General features: G+C 41.7%; 1 protein-coding gene across 9 annotated transcripts in view; it reads left to right on the forward strand.

The window, feature by feature from the left end:
• Nucleotides 1-13,165, forward strand: part of LOC121286930 (extracellular sulfatase Sulf-2-like) — a 369,814-nt gene that overhangs the window by 280,881 nt on the left and 75,768 nt on the right. For all 9 annotated transcript variants that reach the window (XM_041204225.1, XM_041204226.1, XM_041204227.1 and 6 more), the window contains one exon: nucleotides 4,168-4,337. In XM_041204225.1, the coding sequence (XP_041060159.1) occupies nucleotides 4,168-4,337 (170 nt within the window). The remainder of the gene's footprint in view (nucleotides 1-4,167; nucleotides 4,338-13,165) is intronic.

Here is a 13,165-nt window from a genome sequence, read left to right on the forward strand (position 1 = left end):
ACCACCGAACTTAGTTAGATGGTGAGTGAACACTTTGGCTGCTAATTAACCATCTCTTCTAAAATCACATTGGGTGTAAAATACCGACACAAATGCAAGACCGGGACCCAGAAATGCACCTGACGTCAGAGTCCTGATCCTGGAATAAAAATCCTGCCCAATATGTCTATATCAGTCATCTGTTTGCTATTTTAACCCGGGTGTTGTCCTGTTTATTTTAAATAGGTCTTAAAAACTCGTAAATTCTCCATCGTTCCCAACCACCAAATATCCCCCTTGGTCCAAACTTATAAAACATGTTTTTGCCTCATAACTGCATTCTTGACACTCTCAATAGTGTCTGCTCCTACAGCCACCTTAGACCAACCTCTGAAACTCCATCCTTGAGCTTCCCTGCCACCTCCTTATCTGCCTTCAGAAACTTCCTAAGACTCACCTCTAACTCTTCCTTGTTATGTTCCAATTTCCTCCTTGGTGTCCACTCATCATCCATTACAGAGTTTCTGATCTTATTCAATACAAACAAGGTTGGATGTAGCAGCAGTATTGAAGGGTAACCAGATCTTGGGAATTATTGGCAAAGGATAGAGCACAAATCCCAGGGGGTGATAGGAAGTCTGTAGAAGACACTGGTATGACCACATCTGGTGTGTACTGTGTACAATTCTGGTTGTCATACTGCAGCAAGAATATCCAGCCACTGGTGTGGTGGAAAAAAATGGCAATCACACTGATACCTGGGCTTGATTTTCAATCATCCATGGGGTCAACAATGGGAGTGGGCATGCTTTGAAAATCATGCTCCCGGATAATGTGTCAGTGCCCCTTCAAAGCAAGGGCTGTGGGGAGCCAGGAACCCAGTTGTCTGCAATTGATTGTCCATTAGTTAAGGAGCTTGTTAACATTCTGGGGAGGGCCAGAAAGTGATTTTCAAATCACAGATCACCAAACTCAAACTGTCTGGTGTTACAGCACATCTGTCGGGTACACTGTCAGGAGCCACCAAGTAATGTATTTTCTGAGGAAAGATTTTTGGCAATAAGTGTTATGGCCTCAGATTGGGTGCAGTACCTTTACTTTGGCTGTTTTGCCACTTCTCTGCGCAGTGAGGTTGTTGATCCTTTGATGTCCTTCCTCCTCTATTCTGGAAGGCAACAACAGGCCGCATCATGGCTGCCATCTGCATTTGAAGATTCTGCTCAGCATCAGCTTCCACCTCCTGGCATCGCTTGGCACCTGTAGTTGGCTGCCAAGTGCTTCATCGGCCAAAATAGGGGATCTGCATATGAAGATGGTGCTGTATGAACGATATAGGTGTGGCACAGAGCCAGGACCTGGAAATCCTTCCCTAGTCTGAGCAATGAAGACAGCATTAACAATCTGGAGTTGTTTTCTCTGGTGAAGGGAAGGCTGAGAAGAGATATTATGCAGTATTCAAAATTTCAAAGGTAATAAGTCATTTGAAACATGATAAAATATCCAGGAATAACATGAATTTGGAGACCAGGGACAAGAGCTGAAGCTTATGAGGAAAAGTGCAGACAACTTAAAGTTAATATTGGGTACACAATTCACTGTTCTTTATATATATCTCTCATGGTGCAATTGAGTGCCCTACAAAAAAATACATGCCCAATATTTTCCCAGACTTTTTTATGCCAATGATATCTCTGAAATATAACTTTGCCCTTAAAATGTCCATTCGAGTGGGAGGCTCCTTTATTCCAAATCTTGGCTGGTACTTTGACCCAGCCTCATAAACGCACAACATGTGTAGCTCGGTACTCAGGCCTTGATCCAGATTCCAGCACAAAAACTTGGCTTACTTAAAGCAAGAGACCTCAAAAGTACCTTTTGGTCTCTGCTGCAGTTGCGTCTAAGATATTTGAAGTCAAATCCAGTCCCAGTAAACATTAAAAACATCTCTAAAGAGAGATGCTTTCTTTGCCTTTCCTAATCCTAATTTGCAAGGGATGTGCAAGGAATCTCACCTAACCATCTTTCAATTGCCAGAAGACTAAATAAAGTAAATCAACCTAAATTAGAATACATTACACAAAGAGTGAGTATACTAGGAATTAATAATATTAGATGATAATTAACAGAATGGTATCCTGCTATCAAAGCATCTTTCAAAAATATTGTCTGGATTTTATGGCCCTCCACCAAAGTACTTGAAGGTGAGGGGTTGGTGGGGCAGGGGTGGCTTGTAAAATGCAGCGTGTGGCCTGCCCACCACCATCCCACTGCCCAAACCTGTCTCCCATTTTACAGGAAACAGTGGAGGCATCAGGTGGCCCACTTGCTATTTGGCCTATTGTGGCCCTTAAGATCCTTATTGAGGACAATAAATGGCCACAAATACCTCATCTCACCCCCACTGCTATTTTACCTGTGGGAAGGGGAGACCCAGGCCAAGCTAGTAGCCTCGCATATTTTACTGGACGTGATGGTGTTGGACAAGAAGGGGGACCTCTTTTGTTTGGGGAGGGGTGGCCTCTGTGACCATCAGAGGCACCCCCACAATATGGTCATACGCCCACTTAACCATCCTCCTGGCCTCTCAAACCCAGCCCTCCACCCCCCTCACTCTGTCCTGCCAGCCAGGCTGTGCTGATACTCCGGACTTACTTTCAGCCCAGTTTCCATAACCTCCACTTTTCTGGCTGTGGTCCAGGCAGCGGCCACTGCTCAAACCTGGCACTGCTGGGACTACAGAGCTGTCAGCCAATCAGGTTGACCAGCAGCTCTCTAAGGCAGGACTTCCTCCCCAGATGGGTGTGGAAGTCTCACCCTGAGCCAATTAATGCACCACCAAGGATAAAATGGCTGTGGGTCAATTGTTTATTTGTGCACAGGCTCCCAACCGACATTTTAGTCAGCGGGCGGGGGTGGGGGTGGGCTGCGGGGAACGTGGCTCCACGGATAAACCAGCCCATTGTTGTTGCTGATGGCTAAATTTAAACAACAATGTCTAATAATTGGATGAAGAATACTTCACGTAGCTGCTTTACAGGAACTACCTGCATAGGAGAATGACGAGGTGGAAAATCTTTCATTGATTTTCAGAGTAAAGTGTATCAGTTGTGGCTGATGTATAACTGGGGCTATGGAAGCAAAAGCAGCCAAATTGTCCTGGTTCCATTTGACTAAAGGGAGCACACAGACTATATATTCAATTCCTTAATAGTTCAAATGATAGAGAAGGAAAGTGACAGCCAAAATGGTGGATTATTATGTAATGTAAAGGATGTACAGGTATAGCAGTCTATAAAAAGGACAGGAATGATGAGGATTCTGATGATCTGCAGAAGCTGCTGAGGTTCACTGTTTTTGAGGTTTCTAAGTGTCTTGAGTAATATGATAACTTTAGGGGAAAAATAAGCTTTCTACAAGCCAAATTCAAAATATCCGCTGATACAAAACTACAGCAAATGTTCTCCTTAGTGTTAGAAACACAGTACAACAAGGTGTTTTACTGTTAATATGAGAGGGATCTAGGTGATCCCTCTCTACCTCCCTAATATTCAATCATTGCTTTCAAAAATATTGTGTTCAATTAGCTTCAAACTCTGTGACTGTAGATATGAAGATATGGGAAAGGGCAGGGCAGGGTTAGTGTGGACAGCTCTAGTCAAAGATCTAACATTATCAATGGAGCAAATTACCTCCCTTGTGCTCTAACTTCTTTAATTCTTCCAAAAGAAAGAGTTAAAAATCATTTTCAAACTTATTTCCCTTCCCATCTACACTGTCATCAATATAGCAAAGCAGAGTGAGCAAATATCAGCAACTTCTAGCTATGGAACATGTCAGCTTCATTAACTGCACTGGAATTCTAACTGGTTTACATTATTTAAATGATTCCTATGGTTCTAAACATGAATATTCTTCAGGCACTTCAGCTCAAATGATCTGTTTGGAGCAAGAATGCACTAATTAAAATGTAATTCAATATAAGAGTGATTTTATATATTACATATAGAATTCAACATAACTCAATATAATTAGAATTATTATTGCCCTGTTTTTTTCTCTGATGGAAGATATTTTTCAATTAACATCTTGCAAAAAGTTTTGAAACTGAGAATTTCCTTATTGTGCTTTGTTCAGAAAATGTTTCTTTATAAGTTTAAAGCTTAATGCATCATACTTCTGTTTTGATAGGATTACCTGACAGATTTGATGACAAATGACAGCATCAATTACTTTAAATTATCCAAGAAGATTTATCCACACAGACCGGTTATGCTGTTGCTCAGTCATGCAGCACCCCATGGCCCTGAGGACTCGGCTCCACAATTCTCCAACCTCTTCCCCAATGCTTCCCAGCACATGTGAGTGTTAACAATGTTATAATTCAGTCTTGTAACCATTCATGAGATGCAGCAGACAGTTCTCTTACTTAGACCTTCAAGCAACTCACAAGCAGTCCACTGTAGATTTGGGCTAAGACTGGTTCTCTAATGTGGTTCATTGAGGAAATAGAGTTTATGTTATCTTGTGGTACTGAGCTATGAAGACCAGCAAGGCCCCAGGTTCATCCACAAAAGCTAGTCAGTCTCTCCTGCAGTGAAGTGGTGGGGGATTTTAGCAGAGGAAAGATCTTTCTTTGAAATCAGTGATTCCTTCTGGAAGCATACCTGCATGGAAACCATTTGGGAATAGGGATAAATGATTGGGGTTGCCGCCATGGCATAAAATTCCACAGAACCTTGTCTAGGTTTTTGCAAGAAGAATTTAACTTGGATAAGGTATTGAAGGGGCCACCCCTACTTGTGAAACAATGTTCCAAGAATGGGTGGCTACCTGCAGGTACGGAGAGATAAAAGAGAAAATTAGAGAGTATATTAGGGGCAAAGAGCTATTTAAAACAGTAAATGATTTCAAGTGCATTTAAAATGTTCATGTCTCATCCAATCATTTAAAACTTGCTGTTGAACTGATGTCAAAGGAACAGTTTGGCTTGTTTTTAGAAATAGCAATTTCTCAATTAACACCTGGTCATACAATCTAGGCCAAATAGAAGCAATCAGGGAGTTCCTTTCCTCTGGTATTTGTATAAAATCTCTTTGTGATAATTCAATGCTTGTCCCTTTTATTTTAAGCATTTATTAAGTGCTCCAATGTGAAGCACAATTTTTTTATGTGCAATTTCAGCACCAGTGTGATGAAACCCTTTGAGTATTTAGGAAATCTGTCAATATTTTTACTTTCAATAGGTTTTATCAAAAATACACGACTGACAAACTTACCAATGCATCAGGTTTCCCACATGATCCATGGTAAATGGACCTGTTATCACATATCCCTCAGCAGAAAGCACTTTGGAATGGAGATGATCCTGTGCAAAGAGATAGAAGATTATCTGAGTGTCTAAGTGCAAATAATTGTACCCAAAATCCTTATACATAAGAGCAACCTAATTTAATTTTTGCTAAAATTTTGAAATTCAAGCCTGCAGCTTAGGTGGCTTTCGATCAAGATTCAAAATCTTTTTAAATGTTCATATTTTTTTCATTAACGCAAATCTCAGAAATGTAAAATCCTCCATATTCGGTTATGTTGTTTTATTCTGTAAGGGGATCGTATCATTGATAATTGGAGGAAACCATGATCACAATACTTACAGGGAAGCTGGGACAATTTGGGAAAGACTGAAAATTGCATAGCAAGTTGGAGGTCAACAGCTGAGGCTCGGGGAGCAGGAGAGAGAGATTAGTCAACAGCATTACAGTGGGAGAGGCCGGAGAGCACAGCAGGAGGGAGAGAGGTGACTACAAGCAGCAGGAAGGAGGCCAAAGACGTCCTTGAGGGACTCCAGGAGAGCATCCCTGCCCTTTCTACCTCGTAAATAGCTCTGGAAAAGGCGCTTACCTCGGAGACCTGGTACTATATCTGCTTCCATTTCATGTCAGGTTTTCTGACCTCAGGGAAACCCACACAGCTGCAATGAATTTTAAATTGGCCTCCCAATTGCACAGTGGGAGTTGAACTTAAATCTGTTAATGAAATGCCCTGTCTCTTCACAGTGGGACAGTTGAACACCATGATATCTGCCACCATAAGAAAAGGCAGTGGGCAGGTGTGCAGTGTATTGGAGGCATGTTCCTCATATTTAATTCATTAAACCATCTCTCCTGCCTGTCATGTGGGGAGGTGTCCATGAGTGTTGTAAGCATTATACCTAAGGACCCGGATTTTACAGTCCCTCCCGCCCGACAGGATATTACAGTCCCACTGAACTGAATGGAGATTTAAATGGCCACATCTGCCAGCAGGGCCATAAAATCCTGGCCAAGGTTATGGAAAGCGAGTCACTTACTAAGTGAGAGGGGATTACCTGTCACACAGCAATTTGTTTCAATTCTAAGTGCTACACCTATCAACATCATGCCAGTTCTATAAGCTAATAAAATCTTTTGTCTGTTAGCAGCACCTCGAACAGGTCAGTTTATGTAATACAGCCTGAACTTGAGCCACATGTTTGTACTGTCTGATAAGCTTTGACATGTCAGTGCAAATGGATGCTTGTATTAAATCCACCTCCGTATGTCAAAAACCATACATTCAAGGCAGCGAGTAGGTTGTCATCTTTATGTCATAATGTACACCAAGTTATCCAAGGAGTCTACTAGTATAAGTAATGGGGCAGCAGAAAAGCTGGCGTGATAATATTGCTGGGATGATTCGGAATGAGCTTTTGGATGCCAGTAAGAAATTGGCATCTGAATGATGGATTTGCAGTGTTACTGCCACTCGAAAGTCCATGCATGGATATGCTCTGATTTAGTGGGACTGTGCTGCTTATAATGTTGAGACACTTTACTAATGCTCATCTTTGTATTTGGAACAAACTTGCCTTTGCTACATCTGTGAGCACAGTGGATGTTGCACATGCAGACAAACAGATTTGTTGAACATACTACCTGCTGGGGAGATGAGGAAAGTGACGGGTGGTAGGAAGAAGCAATTTATACTGGCAGGCATCCACTTGTTTCAATCTGTACCAGTGTTAGATTTACCATTGAGGTGGGCCCTGTTTATGTCAGTGCCAAGTTGGAATTAATCCTGATCATTTATACTTTCATTTTTTTGGTTGTTGAATTTCTTCTCTGAAGGCATTCAGTTGAAGTATGGTTTTATAAGTGCCACTCTCTCAGTAAAGATACAAGTGACTATTGTTATATAGCCCAGACAGTGAGTTTCAGCAAGTTATCCAGCAGTAGATTAGGATCATTGGACAACAACATGACTCAGCTTGTCTATGTCAAACCATACACATTTTAGCTAGGGTTTGATGTTTTGCTAAAGAAGTGAAAAAGCTAACCAATATTCCCCTCTCTAACTCAGGTATTTACAACAATTTTAATGCCCATAACACTATCCAACTGAGAACAGCTAACTAAGCAGAAACAATGAAACAAGAATTCAAATCTGGACCTTCCCAGTCTATATGGTTCAGCTATTTACTGGATAAATTTACTGAGCCATTAGAGGAACCCAGCTTTTATTTTATGGTATCAATCCTTTTAAGGTATGATTTAGTCTATATGAGGTGTTGGTGGTGTGTTACAGATCATTCAGGAAGTCCAATTTGCTGTGGCAACATGCATTTTTTACATGCATGTTGTAGTCTGGATAGTGATGCTAGAGGTTGCAACTTGTTTTCTGTCATATAGATGACCAGGAATCTCCCACTTTTACCACCTGCCATTGCATGTGTTGGAAGGATTCTTAAGTTTATAATCAACCTGTTTGGACGCGTTAATGAACGCACCTTCCTTAGTCATCAAGTCCTGGAGTGAGATTTGAACCTGGAGTGTCTGGCTTAGAGGCAAGGACACTACCCACTGTGCCACAAGGCCTCCCTCTGTGAGGTAAAGTGTGGCAAAACTGGAGTCAAAAATGTGATAAATGAGGTCAGCTTGGCTTGAATTGTGTTGTTACCTTTTATATTGAGTCAAAATTAAGGCTAACAATGATTTGGTGGTACAGATATTTGTACAAGTACCTTTTGGAGCTATGACAATAAATGAACTTGAGAATAGCCTTACACATTGTAATTATCAAGACATTCTTAAAAGTAAAACAGAAGACAAATAGAATGGGTAGAAGTCTATTATAAAAGATGGAAGATATATTCCTTTTTTTAAGAAAGGAGCACAGCCAGATTGCACTGGGTTATTAAGAGGATTAGAAGAAACCTAAAACAAGCAGCCTTCATTCTGTTTCTCACAGATAGCAGCCACTTAGTACCTATTGGATAGGACCAATGTCTGCAAGCCTTCCTTCACTGTTTCCTTTGGAGAGGAGAAGGCTAAGAGGAGACTTGATAGAGGTTTTCAAAATCATGACGAGCCTGGGCAGAGTAGATAGGGAGAAACTGTTCCCGCTCGTAAACAGATTGAGAACTAGAGGGCACAGTTTTAAATTGTTTTCCAAAAGAAGCAATTGTGAGGCGAGAAAAATCTTTTTCGCTCAGCGAATAGTTAGGGTTTGGAATGCAAGTTGGAAGTGTGGTGAAGGCAGGTGCAATTGAGGCATTCAAGAGGGCATTGGTGATTATTTAAATAGAAACAATGTGGAAGGTTACGGGAAAAAGGCAGGAGATTGGCTCTAAGTTAAAATACTCAGAGCCGGTGCAGACACAATGGGCCAAATGGCCTCCTTCTACAACGTAACAATTCTGTGATTCTGTAACTATCTCAACTAGGGTCTCCCTGATAGTCACACTCCCCCTCCTGCACATGAGCTTTTCTCTGAGGCTTGACTATACTCTGAAGAAAACCTTTCAAAAAACTCTCCCTCTGCATTGTGTATCAGATTGTCTCTAACTTGATCTCCAATTCAATTACTCTGAATTGGAGGGACTTAAGACAGAGACATTTCCTGCAGTTGTGGCATTCCAGGGCTGTCCTGTTGTCCATCAGTTCCAACATATTGTGGGTAGAATCTTGTGAAGCTCCCAAGAACATGAAACAAGGTGGGCTTAATTGAGCAGAAGGCAAAATGGCAATTCTTAACAGCAGCAGGAACCTTTTTTTAATACACTAACACATCATGCATGCTCATTAAAACACAGTTTTAACAGATTACATTGTACCTTTGGAATTAAGTATGAGGCAAACAAGAAACACATGCCTTCAGATTTGTGACTGGTAAAAGGTGGTGTGTAGCAGGTGAGGTAATCTTCTTGGTGGATTTGGAGTGAACTTGTAAGGGAGCTTTGAACCAAGGGAGGGGAGACATTAACAGATTGAGATCGGGTGGCGGCTGTGAAAGGGAAATGGAGCTGGAGCATGCCTAACCGAGGGAGGGAGCTGATTGGCAGCCCTACGAAGTCTCATGGGGCACAGAGGGAGGGAGCTGGATAAAGTAGGGAAGGTCTAACATTGAGTTAGTGACAGCATCACATGGGGATCATTAGTATTCAAACCCTATAAATATCACCACATGCTCCTGTTTACAAAAAGCAACTGAGATCACTTTAGTGATATAAAGCCAATCATAAACCAATTTTTACTTAGAAACAGAAGGATGACTAGAAATTAGTCTTTTGTGTAATACTTGGTTTCCTCCTATACCTAACATCACCCGACCAGGTCGAGCGCAAAATAGTGCGTGATGACGTCAGGCGAGCGTCCCGACATCATACCGCACTTGCACGATATTTTGGTTGGCGGACACACACGAAAGTCAGAGGCACGCCGGCCAACAATTAAGAAGGCGTAATACCATTTAACGTTCTAATTGTCCCCAATTTTTCGTGGTCCATCCAACCTTACGTTTGGCGGATTGGTGAATCTGCCAGGTGGACTTTGCATTTTTGATGAAACCCTCATTCAAGGGCGGGATGAGTTTTCTGTTCTTAAATTTTAAAAAAATGTTTGGACAGAATTTTCATCATCCATATGTACTGATTCTGATGCACGATCATTTTTTTTTGGTATTTTAAAATCTTTATTGATTGCTTTTAAATTCTCCATCTCCCTGAGGCAGCTGTCTGCCTTCAGGGAACTTTTGTTCAGCGCTCCCTCGCGTCCGCGCTGACATCAGCTCCTGCCCCCACCCCGGCAGCCCTGAGCATTTCAGTACGCGTCTCACGCTGGTTGGCCCTTTCTTTCAACCAGCATGAAATCACGGTTGGGGGTGCCGATTGTGGTTGGCGGGTCTGTTCCCCAGCTGCTCCAGGGACCGCCAAACTAAGAATCCTGCCCTATGATTCAAGAATTGGCTGACCAAGTTGTCAATCAGAGCCACCACTTGAATCATTTGCAACAGCCTCCAACGCCCCATCCTTTCTATAGAGTCTATGGCAACTAAATTGTACGTTTGGATAAATCCCCAATCGTGGAATAAAAACATTTTTAGCATAAAAACTCCAGGATATGTGCTGGATGACTCCCATTGTCTGAAAACTATTATAGATGGCAAGAATTCACATTTCTAATGTCTTATCTGTTCTTCCAACATAATTTTCTTCTTTTGTGGGATGTGGATGTCACTGGTGAGGTCAGCATTTGCTGCCCATCCTTAATTACTCTTGAACTGAGTGATCTGTTAGGCTATTTCAGAAGGCAGTCAAAAGCCAACCGCATTGCTGTGGGTCTGGAGTCACATGCAGACCAGACCAGGTAAGGAGGGCAGATTTCCTCCCCTAAAGGATATTAGTGAACCAGATGTGTTTTTACAAGAATTGATGATAACTTCAGGATTGACTAGCTTAAAATGTTAGATTTAATAATTGAAATTTAAATTCCACCAGCTGCCATGGTGAGATTTGAACCCTTGTCCCCTGAGCTTGGACCGCTAGTCTAATGACATTACCACTACACCACAATCTCCCCAAGATTGTCTGAATCAACATTGTTACTGTCTTAATCAACATTCCTGGACTGACTTGTTTCTTTCTGGGAGATAGCTCTTTGAGAACTGATTTGACTTTATATCAGTAAGATAGTGAACAAGAATTGATTTTAGCTGGTAAAGGCACAGTATCTACTGTTTGTTAGATTTGTTTTTGCCAGTTTAATTTCCTTAAGTTCTTTGCACGCTGCAAAATGGAGCATGGATATCGAATGGTGCTCCCTACAGTGCAGCTGGAATCTGTAAGATCAGGGAACAACTAAGTATTTCCATAACAAATCAAATCAAAGAATTGTTAATGAGCAGCACAAAGTCTGAACCAGGAACTATAAATTAGTATGGTGAAATGATTGAATCGGGTTTAAAACAAACAAAGTAAAGAGAGGGAAAGAAAGATTGGATTAAGTCAGAGAGTGATAAGAAAGATGGAAGAAAAAGTAAAAAAGAGCATTCCATTTTTTTCTTCTTTTTAAATCTCCAGCAACAATTAAAAACGGAAAGAATGACACTCAACACTTAACAACACTTAATTTTCAGTGCCAAAGAGGTTGTTTGACAATAATTAAGGCACGGATTTTCTGGCCCTGTGCAGGTAGGACCCGCTGCGGGCGAGGCGGCGCCCCAGCCAGAAGTCCATTGACTTGTGGCAGGACCTGAAGGTCACGGCAGCGGGCAGGTTTGGAAAATCCCACCATAAGACTTATCACCCCATTAAATAGAGTACTTAGGCTGAAACAGGCAAGCTGTAATATTCTGTGGTGAGTTTAGTCCATATCTATGACTTTTCAATACATTTGAATGGGGAATTAGTCAGTAAACTAGCGTTTTCAATCAGCTTATAGTGGAGTAGTGACTCTCAGTCAGCAATTCCTGGGGCTGGATTTTATGAGGTGCATTGTTCCCTGTGCAGCCCCTCCACACACACTCACCCCCACCAAACTAAAATGTTGTTCAGGAGCCCACCCACCATAAAGCTGGCTGTCCCACAGCCATTTTATGCTTGGTAGGCCAATATTTGGCTCAGGGAAAGATTTCTGCCGCAATCTGATTGGCTGGCAGTTCTGTAGTACCAGCAGTCCCAGGTTCAAGCAGTAGTTGATTGCGGAAGAATAGGATATGCCGGCCTTACAGAAGGTAAGTCTGGGGTATCAGCAGCATTTGGCTGGCAGGCCCCAGCAAGTGGGTTCAAGCATAGGTCTAGGTATAAACAAAGAATATTCAGAAAATTCACAAGGAGAATGCTGATGATTTGACCTCAGTGGACACCTTTAAAAAAAAGCACAATCAATATGTTTTGAGTAAAAAGTTGAAGTGTTAGACATTAAAAATGCTAAGTGATTTTCTTCTTCCAGCAAAGTGAAAAAGAAAATAAATGATGTTTCATTAAAGTAACATTTCAACAAGAGGTGTGAAAGGGACTCTGAGCTGAAATAATTAGGTATTGACTTTGGATGGGAAAGAATTGATGGACAAATATTTTTTCTCAGTCTAGATTTTCTTTTATGTTCTTTATTTCATCATTTAGCATGTCTTATGTGCCTTAATGTGGTTCTGATTTTTAGAATATCTTTGTTAATATCCTTTGATGTTATAAAGACATGTATTGATTTTGCCTTGTGTGTCAGAAACCTGAGTTAATTTTCAATAGCTGTCACACAGCTGTTTGTTTTTAATGATCTGTGCTCCTGTTATAATCTATCACTGCAACTGGTCATTTCTTTACACATCCTTGCATGTTTCATAAATGCATATATTCACAAATATCACTCATCAGAATGGAGCATTCTCTAACACCATTAATTGTCACCGTTGCTTGCCAGTGGACATCAACCTTGTTAGCTTTGGGTGGTAGTCAGATGAGCTTCCCTACAGCTACCGTATTCCTGATTCTTGCCCTGTGCCAACATTGGGACTCTGGTCTTAAACTAGGTGGTTAAAACCGTACATTCCGTACACAGGGCGAACTTAGTGAACACTTAGGGCAGAATTTTCCCCCCGCCGGGGGGGGGATTGTGTGGGAGCGGGTGGGTCCCCAACCAATTAAGGCCCACCCAGCATGATGTCCCCCCAGAAGCGCTATGTGCTCCCTGTGTGGGCGGGGAGGGATTGCCTGAGCCCAGAGTGCAGCATGCGCGGGACAGAGTGCACAGATCTTCCTGAGGCAAAGTGCTGCCTCAGGGAGATCGGCTCAAGATTCAAACTTTCATTAAAGGCAGAAAAAAATATTCCTGACATGTCCCTCATGTGACACATGAACTGGGACATGTCAATTTTTTTTTGTTTAAACATTTTATAC

Source organism: Carcharodon carcharias, chromosome 14 (assembly GCF_017639515.1).
Source record: "Carcharodon carcharias isolate sCarCar2 chromosome 14, sCarCar2.pri, whole genome shotgun sequence".
Taxonomy (NCBI): domain Eukaryota; kingdom Metazoa; phylum Chordata; class Chondrichthyes; order Lamniformes; family Lamnidae; genus Carcharodon; species Carcharodon carcharias.